Source organism: Mustela nivalis (genome assembly GCF_964662115.1).
Source record: "Mustela nivalis genome assembly, chromosome: 16".
Classification (NCBI taxonomy): domain Eukaryota; kingdom Metazoa; phylum Chordata; class Mammalia; order Carnivora; family Mustelidae; genus Mustela; species Mustela nivalis.
In genome coordinates, this window is record NC_139035.1 from 19,010,870 (window position 1) to 19,032,364 (window position 21,495).

The following is a 21,495-nucleotide window of genomic DNA, read 5'->3' on the forward strand; positions in this document are numbered from 1 at the left end:
CGCTCACCTTAGGACCTTTGGACTTGCTGTTCCCTCTGCTTGGAATGCTCTGTTCCCAGCATCCATATGGCTGAATCCCTCACCTCCTTCAAGTCTTTGCTTAAATGTCACCATCTAGTGAGATCTCCACTGACCACCCTTTAAAACTGCAACCCGCATCCCTGGTACTCCCTGTTCCTCTATTGTGCTTTTTTTTTTTTTTTTTTCCTCTGTTGCACTCCATGGCACTTATCAACCTAACACACTACATAATTATTTATTTTGTTTATTGTCTCTCTGCCTCCTCTAGACTGTAAATGCCATAAAAGCAGGGATTCTTATCTGCTTTGTTCTCTGATGTACCTCCAGCAACTGGACAAATGGTTTACACCTAATAAACACTTAAATAAGTATTGGTAGTGTGGATAGCATGTTGCTATCATCCTAAGCAAAATCACAAAGAGCATCTCTAAAAATTAAATGATCCCTAGCTGCTCCAGAAATTAATTCATCTCAAAAGCGAGATAAATTCATTCTCAGACTCAATATACTTTGACTTTGGAGATTATACATATTAAATTATAATAATCATAACAGTAATAACTCATATTTACATTGGGCTTTCCAGTTTATAGAATTCTTTCTTGCATATAGTTGTATTTCATCCTCAGACAATTCTGAAATTGAACAAAGCAGAGAGTGTCCATCCTCTATACAGATAAGGAGGAGAAGCCCTAGAGCAGTTAAATATCAGCTTAAGGGTCCTGCAGCCAATGAATGCAAAACTGGTATGAACCCAAGTGCCCTGAGTCCAGGGTTAGGACTATTGTATCTGTAGCAGTCAGTCCTGAAAGAGACAATTTGTCCTTCACCAGAGTGCTCAGATAAGTACTGAAAGGATCTGGGACCTTCACTATCTTCCCTTGGCTCTTGATTTAGTCCCACAAAGATTGAGTTCTTCCTATGTTCCAGCACTGTTCTAAACACTGGGCATACAGTACAGGCCAATAGAGACCAGGACAAGGTTATGTTCTCATGGAGCCTCTATTCTTAGAGAAGAGATGTCAATAAGCAAATAAACAACTAAACACCCCCTAAAATACGTCAGGGGCTGATAGCTCTTAGAAAGGGAAAGGGATTGAGGTTGACGGGGAGCAGAGCAGGTAAGCTAATGTTAGAGATACCCAGCAATAACTCATTAACATGTTACCCATAAATTCTTCCTCTGGCCAACGGGTGGACTGTGCTTCAAACTGTTAGGTGAAGAGCCTACAAAATTATACATTTGAATTACAAAGATATGCAATTTTCCCAATCTAGATGTTAGGTAATTTGGGGTGCTCTTAAAGCTAAACAGCGCCTGGTCGGCAGTTTCAGAAGATAGCACCAGGACAAATAGCCCCAAGTTATAAGAACACCACTTTTGTTCAAGACAAAAAAGAGCTTTCTAATAAAGTTGCCAGCAATGAAACAGACTGGAAACAAGCTCTCTGTCACAGAAAGTATCCAATAAGTAACCGAATGACCTCTGAAGACTCTTCCAACTGCAAATCTGATTATGTTCCATTCTATAGAGACTCTCTCTACCCTCAGTCACCATTAGTTCCAGTAGGTGATGGGGTGAGGACAGGCGCAAAAATCTGGCCCCAAATCCTGGTTCTCTTGCCAGCCCTCCCAGAGGATGAGCAGTCACATGACTGTTGGCCTTAGATCTTTCCAGCAGCAGCAAAAGCTAACTGTTCTGCAGGGACATCAGGGGCGCAGATCCTCACCCTGCAGGATCTACCAAGGCCTCTCATCTAAACGAGGTGCTCTGCCCAGCAGGGACAGGCAGGATGCCTTCAGCGCTTGCTCTGTTCTCACTGACAGGTAAGCCACTAGTGATTACAAAAAGGAGAAGGGCAAATCGTGCTGGACAGGCGGCTGCCTCCCTGATGGCTTCTGGATGCTCACTGGCAATGTCCACACTTCTGCAGGCCTCTCTTAAAATCTCAGCCCACTCACAGCATCCACGGATGTCAATCACCCACCCTCTTTTGCCTTTCTGTCATTTCCCAAATCCCCCACTAATACTGGCAAGCAGACCTCTGGGCAGACTGCGTGTTGGCCCAGGCAAGACATCACGGAAAGACACTGAAACAATTGCTAGTATTACCCACATTTATCCATCACTTACTGCGGGCCAGATAGTTTGTTAAAAACTCTGTATGTGACCGGATGGGCTATAATCTTTACACATGGTGTTGGGTCCCCCAATAATAGGTCCATGATTAAAGGAGCGAGACTGATACAAAGCAAAGGTCAAGCAAAGCTTTATTTCGTGCCAAGCATCAAGAATCAAACCAAGTGTCAAACAGACTGGTGGGAGCCGCCCCTTACAGAGAGGGCGACCCCTCTCTGTTTCACAGACTAACTTTTATAGAGCAAAGGCCATGTGGTTGGGCCTGGCCACACACAGGTGGCCAATGAGATTGTAACACACAAAGAAAGCTGCACAGTCATGCTAGGTGACCAGTTGAATTACAATTTACCCTAGTAGACATTTGAACCAGCTTATCACCTTGGTCAGAATTGGCGCCTAAAAGGTGCCCAAAGGGCAGGGCCCATACTCCTTGGTGCTAGGGAGACAGTATGTGTCCCCACTGATTGAATACCTCCACCTGGCCTGACCCACCCTTGTACTTGGACTTTGTTACCTGGGACTTGTTTTTAAGTAAGTTCCCCTGTGGGTGGGGGGCGGCAGAGTGGATTGTTTTACTGCATAAACAACAAAATGGCAGTTCAACCGGGGTGGGGCCGCTCTGGCTGAATAGGCCCTTACAATGGCTGGGACCTGCTTGGAGCTGGGCAGAATCTGACAAGTAGCTTTTGTTTACTGTAGGGTAGTCAGGCTGGCCAAGGGATTGAGAGAGGTGGGAAAGATGACAGAGGGGGAGGGGCGGCTGAGCCAAGGAAGCTGAGAGCCGGATGGGCAGGGAGGAAACAAGGGCATTTTGTGGGAAGGACATGGGGAGGGGCGGGGTGGGGCGGGGGGGCAGCTGCTGGCAGAAGGGAGATGGATCTACTACCATAGGGGAAAACCAAATTTCCTCTCTGATGTGTCCTCAGCCAGCCTCCTGCTCCCTCATCACTCTCCCTAGAACTTTGTGTGACATTTTAGAAATTGTTGGTGATTTACTGCAACTCTTCTATCTCTTTGTAAAATACAGAGTAAAATCTTTTACACTCAGTCCTTAGGGACTGGATTTGTGATTTTCCAAGGGTGAAATAGTGCACTGGGCCCCATAGTGAAAGCCAGGCAGTCAAAGAAGGTGGTCTTACAATATATTCATTTTATTTCATTTAATGCTCACTATTATAGCCCAATAAGATGGGTATTTTTATACTCATTTTATAATGCGTGAGGGGAGATAGGTTCCTGAATAATTATCTATGGACACTCTTGCCAACTTTCTATCTGTCCACTCTGACCCTGAACCTTTAAATTAGCAGAAAGATGAGTATGGCTATTTCACTCTGTTCATAATCATCACCTAGGGCCCTTCTTGAAGGCTCCCAGTCTTCTGTTTCCCTCTAGTGTCTCCGGATTCTAGGCTGAGCCCTTCTTTTTGCTCTTTTCACTGTCCTCTGGACTTGTCCATGGGTCTCCTTGGTGCTCTGCAGAATCTGCACTTGGCTGCCTTGGCCAGGATCCCCAGATCAACACCGGCCTCTCTGCACACGATCCCTGGCACTGGCCACTTGGTAGATGCAAGTGGCCAATGAGGCCTAGCTCAATTCTGCACTGTCACAGCCCCTAATACAGTGCTCAGCATCCCTTCTCACTCAACAAATAAGCAAGGCAGCATCTTGCAGCCCTTAAAACAGTGACCAGAGTCAGAGCTTCTGGGTCTACACATCTGCCCACTAGGTATTTGCTGTGTGGCTTGACACAAGTTACCTAACTTCTCTGATCATTAGCTGGATGGGAATGATAATAGGATGGTTGTAAAGGGGTGCCTGGGTGGCTCAGTTAGTTAAAACCCATCAGACTCTTGATTTCAGCTCAGGTCAAGATCTCAAGATTCAGGAGGTGGAGCCCTGGGTGGGGCTCCACCCTCCTTGGGGAATCTGCTTGAGATTTTCTCGTTCCCTCTCCCACTGTCCCTCCGTACCTCCTGCCCTCACCCCTGCTTGCCAACGTGCACTTTCTCTCTCTCTCTCAAATAAATAAAGTCTTTTAAAAAAAATAGGATTGTTGTAAGGATTAAAGGAGATAAGACAAGAAGAGCATTAAAACAGTGCCCAGGACAAAGTAAGTGCTCAATAAACCAATAAATGTTAGCTGACGTTAGTTTATAGTGATAATTTCTTGGAGAGGATGAAGAGGGTCGGTCACAACATGGACCCATTAGAAAAATTCCCTGGGGTTAGACACATCATGCCACTGTTGCTCCCTGCTTCCCCAGGCCAGGGAGAATATCTGTAAGGGGATTCATTTCCCATGAAGGCCTTTGGTCATGAACCCTTTTGAACTAACCCTCTTAGTTCAAGCCTAAGGGGAAGGAAGAAGAAAGGAAGCTGAGAGATTACCTCATTGACAAGTTGGGTTTTCTTTTTTCTTCCCCATTCTTTTAATTTCCAAAGTTCGGAATGTACCCCAAAGCCACTGTCAGAGAGTAAAACAATTCCTCATCAACCATTCATTTCTTATTCCTTTTCCCCTTCCCAGCCTTTTTTTCAAGGACAATGTGTTTCTACATTTCTTTAAACAAACAAACAAAAATTTTTTTATCACAATGGACTGAAATAAACTCATTTGCATCTAAAAGAAAAGCATATATGTAAATGACTGTGGGTTGTATTGAGTGGGGGATGGGAGCAAGTAAAGGGGAGCATTGCCAGAAAAGCATTAGAGTACCCTCATGGCCATATTTGAAAGGCCCCAATCCGGAAACTGTCTTTACCGGTTCCCCATCATTCCTTCTCTGTCCAAGGTCATAGCTCCATACAACCACAAGTGAAACCAGGAAGAACCAATCTTAACAAAAAGAGTGTAGGCCAGAGGAGCAAATACCATATGGAGAAGTCATTCAAGCCCTCTTTTATGAATATTCAGAGCTGCTTGATTTACTGGGCAAACTGGGATTTGGGGCTTCAACATTCCCCAAGGGATTCAGCTGGGAGTTCTTTATTCACTACATTTAAATGCAAATGGTAACAAAACTGCATGACAATATACTTTGAAAAGTTGATTTAAAACAGCAAGGGAAGGATTAAGGCACCAATAAGAAGGATTTTATTTTAATTTTCTACAAAGGTTAAAGGCAGGCCAAACAGAAGCCCAGAATTCAAATGATATCCCAGGAGCAAAACTGTCAGAATTTGGTCAATTACTTTCCTCCTCTTATGAAGAAGCGGAAGAAAAAAAATTCCCCCTGCCTTTTTTTTTTTTTTTTTTTACATCAATGACATCTGTAACTACCAAGCAGGACTCCTGATCAGTATGAGCTTACCTCACCAAACTGGTAACACTATAAGCAAAAGCCCAAAAACTGGATGCTTAGCTTCTGCCATATTGAGGGTGAATATACATGCTTTCTGGAACCAGTTCCCAGACCTCTTTTCTGATTTATGAGAATCCCTGGTTGTTCAGAGCCCCCAAGGTTGGGGCCCACTGATGTAGGAACATCTCCTATCACAGACATTTACGGATTTGAATGACCAGGGATAAAAAAATCTGAAAGTTGTATGTCCTGGAAGAATGGCCCATTGTGTTCAGTGGGAACTCAACCCTGGAGGACAGGCTTCTGGGCCCCACATGATGTGAGAAAGATGGGAAAGGCCATAAATCCCTTGCTGTAAAGGCAATGCCAAAGATAAAGTGTCACTGACTGTTGACTGGGATGGAAGCATTATTATGTCTGTTCAAAGATGGAAATTAGACATTGTCCCCCTACTTGCCCATCTGCCACTCGAACTGTCAAGCAAACATGAACCAGGGAGGAGAAAGATCCAGTCAGTTAATGGAAGTCATATAGACAGAGATGCAATTATGTACTAGGTGAATAGATCTCACCTTGAAACAACAGCATGTCTGGGATTTGCTTCAAAAGAATATGGGTGGGAAGTGAGCTGGGATATCAATGAATCAAGACTAGCAAAGAATTGATAATTATTAAGGTTGGATGACAGGTACTTTGGGGATATCACTGTTTACTTTTGCATGTTTGGAAATTTCCAGAAGAAAAATGACCTTTTTATTATTTGTTTTTGAATTCCACCTGCCCAATTAAATGTGACACTGCCTACCTCTCTTGGGACAAAGTCACCATTACTGGGAACAAGAGCATTTCTACCACTCTTATGGGAGCCCTGGGAATAGGGCAGTGCCCATGACATAACCATTAAGGGAAGAACTACGAGACAAGACAGGAAGAAAGTTCAGAGGCTAGTTCCTAAATCAGGACTTTTAAACATGGATGAGAGTTTATTTGGAACTCTCAACAGAAGCCATTAAAAAAATAACATACCCTGCAATGAAATGTCAAGAAACTTGATAATTCAAGAATTCAGAGACTTCTGGTCTCAGCCCTGTCTGGGAACCAGCAAAGTTTCTTATTCTAAAGCAGCTTGTTACTCCCAAGGTATGACTGACATCTCACACAGCTAAGCACGTGCACTGACCTGCAAAGTTCCAGAAGATACCACATCTTGACAATATGCCAGTCAGTTGTTTGTTTGTTTGTTTGTTTGTTTTTTAACCAGAAAGATCTTTAAATAAACTGGACTAGTTTAGCAGCTCAGTCCACCAAATCGATTAATTATTCAGGACATTTTAGCATGCAGGTAGCAATAGCTTGCCTTGCCTGATTTAATGAGAGAGAGAGACAAGAGTGCCATAAATAGAGGGAACGTCCAGGAAGTTAAGTACAATAATAGACTAGACAGTATGCATCAGGCAACATTAGAATGCTGCATCATGAACTGGATATAACACTTCAAGAGGACTAAGACAATGAAGTTATGACCAAAGAAGACAAGCCATGGTGGTATGAAGACTAGAAACAGTAATGGATGCCCAGTGGAAGGAACTAGAGCTTTCTAAGCCTAATGAGAAGTGTGGTGAGGAGTACAGAATTGCTGTCTTCAGTTATTCCAATGTCTCACAAGTAGAAGAGGACAGATTAGACCTCTTCCATGAATCCCAGGGAAAAAAGATAGGAAAAGAACTGTCAACTTAGGAAAGTCTCAGGAAGGCCAATGTCAGCCTAAAAGAAGGAACAATCTTGAAAAAAAAAAAATAATAATAATAATGCCAAGCATTATTTGGCTGCTTTGGACAATAGTGTGTTCCCTGGCCCGGGAAGATCTCAAACAGAGTTTGGGAAAACACCTGTGAAGATGTTTTAAAGGGAGGATTTCAGTACTGAGTACCTGCATGATTTTTGAAATCTCCTTCAAATGGAGATTCTGTGATTTCTGAAGATGAAAACTTAACAATCAACAAACCAGGTTTTCTGTTCATTTTGTTGTTTGAAGCAAACAATATACAAATCTTCCTTTGCCAGGTGCCTTGTGCCTAAAACGTGTTTCAAACTGGGAATAAATAAAAATAAAACTTAACCCCTCTGACATCTTCCAACCCATTCACCTCACTGAGAAAACATTCCCAGAGGTACTGTGCATCTGATGAAAGCATCTAGGGGTCACCTTCATCCTTGACCCCACATTTTTCACTCCTGCCAAGCTACATACTTAATACCTCCCCAAAATGACCTGCAGGTTCCTACTGTAGAAATCTGGAAAAGCTATATGCTGGGATAGGATTCCACGAGGACATATGAGCCTTCCCATCTGGGGACCACAACCATCTCGATTTAGAAGTCCCTAAGCATTTGTTATTTGCCCTGCTTCCTGACTCTGTCATACTTGAATTTGTTTTCCCATATTTGTTGGTTCCCAAATTCTTGTCTGATTTCTGATCACCTATTTTACCTAGAGAATTCTAAATATTCCCAACGGAATATCTTTCAGATATTTGGTAAATAGTTATAGTACCTTCCACGTGCCTAGAGCACTGTGCTAGGCACCCTAGCAAATACAAAACGCCATATGACCCTGGCAAAGACCTACATCTCAATCTGATAGAGAATATGAAACACGCACAGAAATAGCTATACCCCATGGCACGGTGTGCTAAGTGCTATTAAGAGTGGTAGGAAGCAAGTGCTGTCGGAGTTCACAGGGAGGTGAGATGCTGCAGAAAAACGAGATGTGACTTCAAAAGCGCTCTGCAAAGGCCTGATGCAATTGATGTGCTAATTTTCTAAAACCCTCAACTGTAAAGTATGTAAAATATTAGGTTTAAAGAAGGATGTAACTGTGAATTGGGAAAAGGATGTTCTGGAAAACTACGTCTAATGTTCAACAGCAAATCAATGTCCCATGGTAGCCAGAGGGGTTAATCAATGTCCAGTGTAAACCACACACCAGAAAATCATCCCTACTGTGAACACAATCATTTACTCAGTCAGCTAGAAAAATTACAATTATGAAATTGAAACTACATTTATTGCTTAAACAAGTCTTTTTGGAGATGTAGTTTAGGTGAAAATTGTTCATTAGAGTTCCTTTGGGTAATGCACTTCAGTGGCACTTTATTTTTTTGGAAACCTTTAGATTCTCTGCCGATTTCAAATCTCAGAAGTAGGGTATATCAGGGATAGGCAAATTTCTTCTATAAACAGCCAGATAGTAAACAGTTTTGGCTTTACAGCTCCTAAGGTTTCTATCGCAACTAACTGCTCCAGTCGGCTGCTGTAGTATGGAAGTAGCCATAGATAATACACACATGGATGAGTGTGGCTGGATGCCAATAAAATTTTATTCATAAATACTAAAATTTGAATTTTGTAAAATTTTCACGCATCACAAAGTATTACTCTTTTGCATTTTTTGCAACCATTTAAAAACATAAAAGCCATTCTTAGCTTGTAAGCCACATTTGGCCAGCAGGCTATAGCTTGCTGACCCCTGGGTTGTCCAATCACTCTATTTACAGAGGAAAAAACAAAGGCTAAAGGAGACTAAGTATATTCCCAAATCAATAGCAATTCAGTTTATTAATGTCCACATAGAGAGCAATAACGAAGCAGGAGGAAAAACTGAGACATTTACCCACTCTCTCTCAACATTATTCACAGCATGGGAAAATCACATGTTATCTATAAATTTTGATTCCCAGGGCATAACAAGTAAATAATTTTTAAACTGTCCTTAGGCAGATTGGTTCCTGGTAAATGGAGCAATTATGGCTTAAATGTGTATATATATATATATATATATATATATATATATATATATGGAGGAGCTGACATATATATATATATACACCCTATTTTATTGTCTTTCTTAATTTATACTGGGTAGCAATCTCTAATTAACAACAACAAAAAACATTTGCCTAAAGATCTTGTAGTTCATGTGATGAACCACACACTGCTAAATATTTATGAGTACATAAATATTTCAAAAGAAATGTGAATAGTTATTGATGTTGTTTAATCTCAGGGCTGCATGGAATAAGTACTCCATGTCACTGTGGGTACCAAGATGAAGGGTTAGGAAAATGTTGAAGAATAAAGCATTGGGAAACCCAGCCCCCCACTGGAATGTCACTTACTTGAGGATTTAAAATGATAGAACACTAAATTTCAAAGTCATGGAAACCCATAGTTTTATAGCAAGAACAGAAATATAGTTGTTCAAGACCTCCTAAAAGGATATGAGCTAAAAAACAAGTGTCAAGGAAAAAGATCTCTATGGTCCTTACTCTTCTGACAATTAGGCCCGTGGAAAAGAGAACAATTACATGATCCAAATTCTACAAAATTATGGAAGATCAAACGAGGGTGAACTGAGTTCGCCAAATCTGAGAGTATTTGAACAATGAGAGGCCATCCCATTGACATACAGAAGACATACATTTAGAACGCAGGTGAGAACAACTTCCAATCAGGAAAGAGGTTGGTTGTTTGGTTGGGTTGTACAGTAGTAGTATTATTTTTCACTTATTTATTCCTTGAGTAGATATGGCTTGTGCAATAGACCATCGTTCCTTTTTGGAAAATAATAAAATAAAAAGAAAATCCCTACTTATTTCCAAGAGTGACACAGAAATAACTTCAAAATATTTCGAAAAAAATCACAGTGACAAGGACATGGACATTTGGGAGGCAAGGCCCCACATGCAAAATGTATTCCCTTGCCTAGCACCCATCAGGGGCTCACTAAAAGTGCTGGGTAAAGTCTGAACCCTTTGGAACTAGCCCCTCCACTCTCCACCCAACTCTGTGTTCTGGCGGTCTCATCTCGTGCCCTTCCCTGTCCCCACCCACATTCAGCCATCTAGCAGGCTCCTTGGGGGATTCCTCAGTGTGCCATGTTTTTAAAAGCCTTTACACAGGGATGCCTGGATGGCTCAGTCAGTAAGCATCTGCCTTCGGCTCAGGTCAAGATCCCAGCATCCTGGGATGAAACAGAGCATCAGGCTCCCTGCTCCATGGGAAGACTTACTCTCCCTCTGCCTCTGCCTGCTGTTTCCCCTGCTGTGTTCTCTCTTTCTCTCTCTGAAAAATAAGTAAGTAAAATGTAAATAAATAAATAAATAAATGGCTTTACACATACCCTGTGCCCTGGGCAGCTCCTCCCGTCAAGCTCAGTCTTACTAACACCTGCTCTGAAGGTCTGTGCTCCCTCCTCTACCTCCTTTTTGCCTCTTTCATAGCACTTAGGACTTGAATGCTCTGTTTAGTTTGTTTGTCTCCTGTATGGAAGATGATCTCTCCCAGGGCATGGGAAAGAGTGCCTTTAGTTTCATATCCCTGAGGCCTAATGCGGTGCCTGAAGCACATCCATAACTCATTACGCTGTTATCAAATGAATCCACCGCCCCTGAGTCCTCTCCTGACTCTGCCCTTCCGGCCACAAGACGACGATGGACTGGAGGTGAGGATGAGAGGATGGCGGGTAATTCTGACATTTCATTCACTGACAGACATTTGTTGAGCCTCTATTGTGTGCCAGGCAATCTTCTAGGAGCCTGAGATACATTAGTAAGCAGAGCAAATGAAGATCCCTGCCTTTGAAGATCTCACATTCTAGATGGGGACATGAAAAAACAAACATAACAAATAAGGAAATAACATGCTTTGTTAAAAGGTAGTAAGAGGTGGGGCGCCCGGGTGGCTTAGTGGGTTAAAGCCTCTGCCTTCAGCTTGGGTCATGATCCCAGGATCCTGGGATGGAGCCCTGCATCGGGCTCTCTGCTCGGCATGGAGCCTGCCTCCTCCTCTCTCTGCCTGCCTGCCTCTCTGCCTGCTTGTGATCTCTGTCTGTCAAATAAATAAACCAAATCTTAAAAAAAAAAAGGTAATAAGAGGTAAGGGGAAAAGATATAAGAAGAGCAGAATAAGGGGGACTGGGAGTGTGTGAGCTGCAATTTAAATTATGTGATCAGGGGAATAGGATATGCTAAGTAAATAATGAGAAAGTTACAGTTGGGCAAAAACTTTGAGGAGGGTGAATTAGACATGGGAATATGTGGGGGAAGGGCATTCTAGGCAGAGAGAATATTCAGCATGAAGTCTCTAGGGTTGAAGCAAGGAGTTCAGTAAGTCTCATTAAGAAGGAGGTGGAAAGAGCTGTGTAGCGGGGTGAAGGGGAAAGGTTGCCAATCATGGAGACCTTGCAGGTCATTTTAATGACATTGACCTTGAATGAGATAGAGAGCCATTGGAGGATTTTGAGCAAAGGAGCAACATGATCTGACTTAGATGTGGCTTACATTTAGAAAGGATTGCTTTGGCTATTTTTGTTGAGGACTGAGTATTGGGGCCAAGGGTAGAAGCAGGGAGATCAGTTAAGAAGCTATTGAAATAATGCAGGTCAGAGATACCAGTGGCTTATACCAGGATTGTAGATATGGAAAAGTGGTTGGTCCTACCTGTATTTTGAAGATAGAGAGATCCAAAATCATTTGCTGACATAGATGGGGGTGTCCAAAGAGAGAAGGTTCAAGAAAGTTCACAGTTTAAGACCTAAGCAACTGGAACAAGAGCAAAACCATATGCATGTAGTCTTATCTAGGGGCTATACTTCCCTCACCCTCTTTTGACGGTTTGGTAAATATTAAAGGAGGTCGACATGTAGCAGCATGGCTATCCATGTGGAGGTATCATGATGCAAAGGTAAACAGGAAAAAAGAGCTATTTAAGCTGTCACCCCGTCCATAGGTTAGCCTCTAAGTCTTGCTCTTTTCTACCTCTTCCTCCTACTCTCTTATCCCCAGAATTACAACAACCTTCCTGAATGGCTCACTTGTCCAGAACTAAAGAGAACTGTGTGATAAATTAAACAGAAAACAGTTTAATGGTAGTAGAGTTTACAGAAGCCCTGGAAGAAGGTAGCTCCACTACCTAAACGATAATGTGGAAAATGATGATGCTGGTAGTGGTTATAATATTTGCTTTTGCTGCAGAGCTCATAGATCATGGAGATATTATCCAGTATAAGAGGTGGAGTGAAGATGCCAGTGTCAGAGGATGGCCTTGGTCAAACTATGTAACTTTTTTTTTTTTTTTTTTTGGCTAAAATACTTCTAAGGCTATCTGCCAAACTGTATCCAAAAAAAGCAAATTTGTTCCTTGCAATGGAATGTTTATAATGGGAAAACCTCTGGCAATGGAAAACTTCTTTCCTTGTAAACTCATGCTGCATTTACATATGCTGAGATATGGAACATGTCCATAAATAAAGTTATATAATTCTCTCAAATAAATTCCTATATCCCAGTTCTTAGCCTGTTACATCGAATCTTTAGGAATTCCTTTAAATGCCTTGTTTAATCAAAATTCTGTGTGTTTAATATTGTTTTTTAAAAGGTGGTATTAAAAAAAATTAAAAAGGTGGTGTTGAAAAAATATTTAATGCATTTCTTTGTGTCCTTAGGATCTTCTTGAGCAGTTCAGGATGATTTGAAAACTTAAAAAATGAACAAGAGGGGTGCCTGGTGGTTCAGTCAGTTAAGTGTCTGCCTTGGGCTCAGGTCATGATCTCAGGATCCTGGAATGGAGCCCCTCATCAGGCTCCTTGCTCAGTGCGGAGTCCGCGTCTTCCTCTCCCTCTGCTCCTCCCCCCATTTGTGTTTTCCCACTCTCTCTCTCAAATAAATTAAAAAAAAAAAAAACTTAACTAGAATGTGTATGTTTTACAGTGTCATTAAATATTCATTAAACACTGTATCTGTGGTGATATTATAAAATTTACACTTGAATCTTTTCTTTTTTTTTTTTTAAAGATTTTATTTATTTATTTGACAGACAGAGATCACAAGTAGGCAGAGAGGCAGGCAGAGAGAGGAGGAAGCAGGCTCCCCGCTGAGCAGAGAGCCCGATGCGGGGCTCGATCCCAGGACCCTGGGATCATGACCTGAGCCGAAAGCAGAGGCTTTAACCCACTGAGCCACCCAGGCGCCCAACACTTGAATCTTTTCTAAAGAAACAATTTATTTCTAAGATTTTATTTTTAAGTAATCTTTACATCCAGTGTAGGGCTTGAATTTACAACCTTGAGATTAAGAGTCATATGCTCTACTGACTGAGCCTGCCAGGTGCCTTTTAAAAAAGCGGGTATGGGGGGCGCCTGGGTGGCAGGTATGGGGGGGGGGGTGTCTGGGTGGCTCAGTGGGTTAAAGCCTCTGCCTTCAGCTCAGGTCATGATCCCAGCCCGCATTGCATCAGGCTCTCTGCTCAGCGGGGAGCCTGCTTCCTCCTCTCTCTCTCTCTCTGCCTGCCTCTCTCCTGCTTGTAATCTCTGTCTGTCAAATACATAAATAAATCTTAAAAAAAAAAAAAAAAAGCCGGTATGGGTATCCTGGGTGGCTCAGTTGGTTAAGCAATGCTTCAGCTTAGGTCACGATCTCTAGATCCTGATATCAAGCCCTATGTCATGGCTCCCTGCTTAGTGGGGAGTCTGCCTCTTTCTCCCTCTGCCTTTCCCCCACTACCCCACTTGTGCTGAATCTCTCTCATAAATAAATAGAATCTTTTTTTTCCCCAATCATCCATATACTACTTTCACAAATATTGCCTAACAATAGAAAAATAACAGAAAAGATAGATAATCCACCCAGTTTTGCATTCTCCTCTTATGTCTGAGAATATCTCTGAAACAGAGGAGTACAAACATGAGGGTTAGAAGGTTTTGTTTTTTTTTTTCGTTTGCCTCCACACTTCTAGGCTGTTCACTAGCCTTGGTCTAACATTGGAAATGTGTATAGAAATGTTTCTCTTGAGATTCATAATATTTTTTTTTAAATTTAAAGACTTTTATTTATTAGAGAGAGAGAAGGAAAGGAGGGTCAGAGGGAGAAGGAGACTCCCCATTAAGCAGGGAGCCCGAAGCAGAACTTGATCCAGGGACTATGGGATCATGACCTGAGCTAAAGGCAGATGCTTAACCGACTGAGCCATCCAGACACCCGAGATTTGTAATATTTTAAAGGATGTTCCTACTAAGTAATAATTCAAGCTTCTTCCTAAAAGGCATATGAACGAACCCTCTATTTCTGGTAGTTCTAAGCATATCTTCTAATAAAAGGCTTAGACAAGTAGAATAAAATCAAGTAAAACAAAAAGAGGAAGAAACTGAAAATGAATATTTCTTCATTTCAAAACTGTTGGAACATCAACCCTCTTGGTTTTATCTTATTCCTTGGTTTCGGATGAGTAATAGATGGGATATTTGCCTCTCATAGCTAGCTTGTTCCATCTGAGGCTCAGTTAATCAATTCAGCAGGAGAAAGTAAATAAAACACCTGTTCATGTGAGCAAAAATGTCCAAATTTTCTTTTTCAGGCATTATTCTCATGTTATGAGCAGACAGAGCTCCTGCCAGTGAAACTACCGTGATTGACCCATGAGTTTCCATTAATGGACTTTTAACTTATCAATGAATTAGAATGCCCAAATCCACCTGAAAAATATATTACAGCCATTATCACAGTGGTGGGCATGTTCTAGAATGATCTTTTGGACTGTATTAACTATTCCAATTTCACAATCTTAATATTAAGAAAGAGTCAATTTTAGGACCTTGATTTTCTCCAAGTCCATACTTTTTAAAAAGGCAGTATACCCTTTCATATCTTTTTACTTCCATAATGTTAATGAATTTCAGTATCGTTCTCATAAGAAGAACTTGGAATAATCCAACTAGAACCTACTCGGAGCTTTTATTAGAAGATTAAGCTGTCCCAGTGACAAAGATACTTTGAATTTAAGTATTTCCTTTTTTTGCATCAGTGCTGGGTTAAAACACATATTTCCAAAATTTTAGTGTAAGTACAAATCTTCACTTTCCCCACCAACCCTAAATCTACTTCTCTTCCAGTGTTCTTTATTCATCTACCTTGGACAGAAACCTGAGAGTTTCTCTGGCCTGCTTTGCCACCAACCACCCATCAAGTCTCCAAATAATCATCACTTTTACATTTAAGTGACAAGTGCACTCACTCTCCATCCCAAATACCACCTATCTGTGTGAGCTGACCATCTTCCCTTACATGACCTCTGTGTTGCTGAAATAGGTGCTTAGCTGGTCACTACATTTTTATCTTTGCCTTTCACCAATCTATATTCAAAATTTGATTAATTCATAACTTTGGAGATATGATGATGACATTCCTTCACTTTAAAAACTATGCAATGTTTTGTCATTGCCATAGGGATAAAATTTAAATTCCTTAAGATGACTTACAAGCCTTCATAATCGATCAGACTTCCATCTACCTTTCTAGTATTATCTCTTACTCCCCTTCTCCTTAAACCATCCTTTGTTCTAATATGTCATGGTTTTCTGTCTCACTACTCTAGCTTTTGTGCATGGTTGATTCAACTACCTGGAACAAGATTTTGTAGACTCATTTATTTTTTATTTACTCAACAACTGTGATGGAGCAAAGACTTGCAACTTGCAACTGTTATTTATATTATACTATTACAGAAAACCTATTCCATGCTAGGTACTAGGAAATAAATCAATAATGAAACCAGGCATGGTTTCTGTTCTAACGGAACTTAAGGTCTAGCATGGAAAACAGTCATTAAGCACATAATGAGATGAGAGTTATGCCATGGGAAAGTACAAGGAGATATGGGATCAAATGCCAGGGTAACCATACTTAATTTATAAGTCAGTGGAGGTTCCCTGAGGAAGTACCATTGAAGCTAAAATCTGAAGGATTAGTAGACATTAGTTGGGATAACAGAAGAGTGGGGAAGAAGGAGGAATTAGGGAGTGGTAGAAAAAAATGTTCCAGCAACACAATTATATGGGAAATATTTAAGTACTATGAAATAGCTTTTCCTTGTTAGGTATAAGATGTTGGGAACAGATACCTTTGTTGAATATATTTTGTTGGTTGCCCGTGTTACCAAGAACAAAAATTCACAAAGTTCTCATTACCCTTTGTTAATAACTAAGTTCAGGTGATTCTTCCTTTCATACGATTATTGCAATTAAAGGAATAAAGAGGAATTCTGGATGAGAGAGAGTCTAGATATCAGAAAACTAGTTCTATCTTGACTTTTGCATATGACCTTGACCAAATGACTTACATCTGTACCTCTCCTTTGTCATTTGTAAAAGGGAGACGATATTATCCAGTTTAACTTGCAGGGTAGGATCAAATAGAATAATGGTGCCAAAAGTATAAAGTACCACTTTGTGCTTAATGTTCTTTTTCTACAGGCATTTCAAGCATATTAAACAGTTTCTTGATTTCTGACAGTTCTCTATATCAGTAGCAGCTCAAATTCATTTTTCCTACAATTTCTAGTTGTAGCAATAGGGGCTGCGTTTCTAATTCCACAATAAATTAAAAGCCCTCTTCATCAACCTTGAAGAGGGACAGAATTGGATCATATTTCTTTTCAAAAGACCCATTTGTTCAAAGTAAAAATATTTTGAAGTAGAGAAACTGAAAAATCCTGTTATTTTGCAATCATCAAAAAAATACATTTCTGCTGTGATCAAGTCCTTCAATTCCTTTATGGCAAAACTTATCTGATCAGTCCCTTTTTACTTTTCTATTTAAACTTTTTATCTTATTTCCCAGGGGTGAATTTATTGACAAACACAGCAATATAAATGCAAAGAAAGTTATATATAGATATAAGATATAATCTCTACAGAAAGATATAGTCTCTACATACTCAATAAGATCTTGTGAGTTAGAAAAAAAAAAAGACTTCTAGAGTCTTGTTAGTCTCTTAGGTAATAAGGCAGACTCACAAAATAAAACACTGCTAGTTTATGAATTTATTTTGCCAAATATTCACTTATCCCTGAAAACATTTTAGCTAGAGTTAAGTATATAAGTGTCAAATACCTCCATCACAAACATTAAATTTTTCTATGTGTTTCTACAGCCACAATTAGGAATATCAACTTCCCTTTCCTCAAAGTAAAAGGAAAAACTCATTCTAAAATATTTTACAAATACTGAGAACTGTGTAAGTATTACTTTTCAGAGATGAAGAATGAATTATTTTTATTAATTTTTTAAAATTTATTTGACACAGAGAGAGAGAGATCACAAGTAGGCAGATCACAGGGAGAGAGAGGAGGAAGCAGGCTTCCCGTTGAGGAGAGAGCTTGATGTGGGGCTCAATCCCAGGACCCTAAGATCATGACCTGAGCTGAAGGCAGGGGCCTAACCCACTGAGCCACCCAGGTGCCCTGAATTATTTCGTTTTGAACAACACATTTCTTTTTGTTTATAGTCTTTCTCTTTTTTCTTTGGTAAGCAGTTGGATTTTAAAATACAGGAACTCGGGGCGCCTGGGTGGCTCAGTGGTTTGGGCTGCTGCCTTTGGCTCGGGTCATCATCTCAGGGTCCTGGGATCGAGCCCTGCATCGGGCTCCCTGCTCCGCAGGAAGCCTGCTTCCCTCTCTCTCTCTCTCTCTCTGCCTGCCTCTCTGCCTACTTGTGATCTCTGTCTGTCAAATAAATAAATAAAATCTTTAAAAAAAAATAAATAAATAAAATACAGGAACTTTGTTAAAGATGCCTAATTTCAAAGTCCTGTTCCTGTCCAAAAAAAAAAAATCAGTTACAAATATCAGGCACCTTAAAGAAAGCTTGATAACTTTATCGAATTAATTATTTCTGTACTATTGTGGAGGAGATTTTAAAAGCCATTTAAAAAGAGAAAATAGTTCACGGATAACTGATTTTGTTAGAGATGGAAAAAAGCTCTTAAAATGCATATTCAAGAATCTCATTTAGTTGATGACCAATTTAATTCTAATCTCTGTTAGTTTATGTTTGAAGGAAATGGAGTTCATGGAATTATGCAGCCAGATCAGTGAGCACTTGTTCCTGCATTTGGTCCCGGGCAAAGGCCTCTGCAAGAGGAATCAAGAATGTGGGCTTTAAGTCTCCACACGGCCACCCACTCTTCATTTTACCTAAGTCTCTTAAGAAAGTCACTTCACCTCCGAACATCAGCTTCTTATTTGTAAAATGGAGATAATGATGCCTTTTGGGTGAGCTTGTTTATTAGGAGTAAGTGAGATGAAAAGACTTTGCAAACCAGAAACTACAGAAGTAAATCACAAAACTTATTGTGAGCTCAAAGATTCTCATAAGAGATTCTACAAAGAATAGTTTTAATATGTATTTTGTGTTCTTGTTCTTGTTTTCTTTTCATATGTATATGTGCTAAATCCTTCATTAGGTTATAAGCTCCTTAAAGCTATCCTGAACATCCCATATCGGCTTTCCATGTTGCTCTTTGGATTACACATAAGTAATGGACGATCATAAAGCTTTGTGGACAGATAGTCTCTCTTATTCCTCAGTTTCAATACCAAGAAAATAGTCACAACTGTCAGAAAGTCTTCTTCTACCTGTTCTATGTCTAAACCTGCTTGCTGTAATCCATGACTATTTCCACATATTCTACCCTCTAAACTCCTGGGGAATTGGTGGGTCAACACTGACTTAACAAAAGCCTTTATACTGTTAGCAAACTCTTTTCAGCTGCAAGACAGAATCCTCAGCTCTTGATTTAAATCCACCCCTTTTTGCAATCTAAAACAAGTGGAATTAACTACTTTAGCCCCAGGAAAAAAGGAGCAGCTCCCCGCTCACTAAAGATTTCTAGTGCCAAGGAGTTCCATAGGAAAGCCCAATCCTGCCTTGTCAACAGAGAGGAATAAAGTAGAGCGACAAAAAATGGGTAGAGGAAATATGGACAGGGAAGAAAAGCAGGACTCTGGTAAAGACCTCTGTGAAAGTAGAGTGTTCCTAGGGCACTGATACTCCCTTAGATGAATGAAGAGATGCTTTGGTCTATTCTGATGCTTAAACAAAAGTCTTTATTTAGTAGGTTGGTTAGCTCCTAGTAAGACACTTTTAAAAGTTAAAGGGATGGTGAGGAAGGGATGGCTACCTCTCCGTCTCCCTCCTTGGATCCTATTAAAGTGCCTACTTGAATCTGCCCTCAGCTCAAAGTAGTTCGATATTCTTTTCATGAGGTTTTTAATAAGCGGGCCCAGTTCAACGCACCTTTTAGGTTTAACAGAAGAGTATTTTTAGTCAAAGCCACCTCGCCCACTCTTTACCGGTATGATGTGACTTTCATTAAACAGCCCTAGGAGGGCTCACGCAATTCTCCCGCTCAGGGTAAACACGTGTGTCCAAAGCCAGCTCCCGCGCGCCCTGAGCTTCAGCACCGCCGCCTCTGGATAGCACCGCCGCCTCTGGATAGCGCTGGCCGGCTGGCGCAGGGCCTCCCCGGTCTCTCATCCATCTCCAGCCCACTCTCTCTCCTCTCTTCTCCTTTCCTTCAGCGCCAGAAAAAAAGCACCCCCCAACTTCCAACCTCTACTCTATGCCTGCTTCTAAAGTGACCTCCGCGTCCCTCCCTCGGTGTCCAAACGCGCACGCCCCCGTGCCGTTGGGTCCTACCGGAGCAGCAGAGAAGCCGCGTTCACCGGTGGCGCGACATCTCCAACAGGCATCGATCACATTTGCCCCTGCTGAATCCCAAACCAGCAGCCGGGAGCCACCGCTCGCTCCCTTTCTCTCCACGCCCCAAAGCCTCCAAGAAACAAACGCTCAGAGATGCGCGCTCCCCCCGGCCCCAACTCGCGCGCGCGCGCGCACACACACACTCACACATTCACACTCATACACACTCTGGCACGCCGCAAGCCTTCCGGGTGCCATCGCCGCCCTGGGCAGAGCCTCAGCCAACTTGGGCCCGGATCCATCAACACCCGCTTGAAAAGGGCTGCCCGCAGAGGCCGCCCCGCCCCCTCCCCCTCCCGGGCAGCGGGTCCCGGCAGCCAAGCCCAGGCTGGCCCAGTCCCCCAGCCCCTTCACTCAGCCATCCACCTCGCGCGGGCAATACACGGTTCACAACCCTCAAACGTTCGCCCCTGGGCCGCCCTGAACCATTAGTCAAAACCTAAATTAATCTCTTCAAAGCCCCAGCCCTGCTAGTGTGTGAGTGTGTTTGTGCCTCCAAGGCATATACATCATTTAACTCCTTCGAGCTTTCCACCCATCCTAAACAAACAGCACGTTATCTCCAACCCCCTCTTGCCTTCTCCGCGACCCAACCTCTAACCCCACCCCGATCCTCAACAGCCAAGTGGCCAAACTACCACACCACCGCACCCCAGTTCTGGAATCTCGACCTCCCACCCGGTCCAAACCCACAGTCACCTCGGGCCCCTCCCCTCCCCCACCCCTTGGCCCCCAGTGAGCCGGGTCTGGCCGGAGCAAGTGACGCCTGGGAAGCGCAGTCAACGTCCCTTCCCAGGAGCCGGGAATAGAGGGGCTGACCTCCCACCAGTGGGATGAGCCGGCGCATCCCTCCAGAGGGGCACACGCCTTACTGTTCTGTCGCCCTGGAAAATACAGGTGCCCGGGAAGGAATGAGGCGGAAGCAGCCTCCGGGGGTGGGCGGGAGGACTCACCGAACATCTGAATGTGCCCTTTGGTGATGGGATTGAAGCTGCCGCAGGCAAGCAAGATTACGTGGGTCTTGGTGGTCTCGGTCATCGTGCGGGTGGGTCCCTCGCGCTGGTCCGGGGGTCGCCTCTTTTTTTGTGTCTCGATAGGTCTGCAGAGGGAGAAAGGAAGGCGAGGCTCCGGCGGTGGATGCTGTGGACTCCAAGGAGCCGCTCCAGACGCAAACCGCGTCACTCCCCGCCTCCCCTTAACGCTTGCAGCTCCGGCAAGATCCGAGGCTGCTTTTGTGTGGCTCGGCTCCGTCCTTCTCTTTTTAGCATTTTTCGAGTCTCTAGTCCAGGTCTCCCACTCCTCCCTTTTTTCGCCCCCACCCACCTCACTCCATCGCGCCCTTCCTAAGTGTTTATGTACAAGGCAAGACATGGTACCCAAGCCCAGAACCATGATACTCAGCATGGTGTGAGCTCTTTCTCTTACCTCCTTCTGAC

The 21,495-nt window shown here is 42.3% G+C and overlaps 1 protein-coding gene across 2 annotated transcripts in view; it reads right to left on the minus strand.

The window, feature by feature from the left end:
* The window catches only part of NMNAT2 (nicotinamide nucleotide adenylyltransferase 2), a 153,336-nt gene extending 132,104 nt beyond the window's left edge, over positions 1-21,232 (minus strand). The window contains exon 1 of one of the 2 annotated variants that reach the window (XM_082702938.1): positions 21,013-21,232. In XM_082702938.1, coding sequence (XP_082559064.1) covers positions 21,013-21,097 — 85 coding nt within the window. In that variant the 5' untranslated portion in view covers positions 21,098-21,232. Of the gene's footprint in view, positions 1-20,878; positions 20,922-21,012 lie in introns of those variants that run through there. The other variant, XM_082702939.1, reaches the window with a different exon arrangement.
* Between the last annotated feature and the right edge of the window lie 263 nt (positions 21,233-21,495).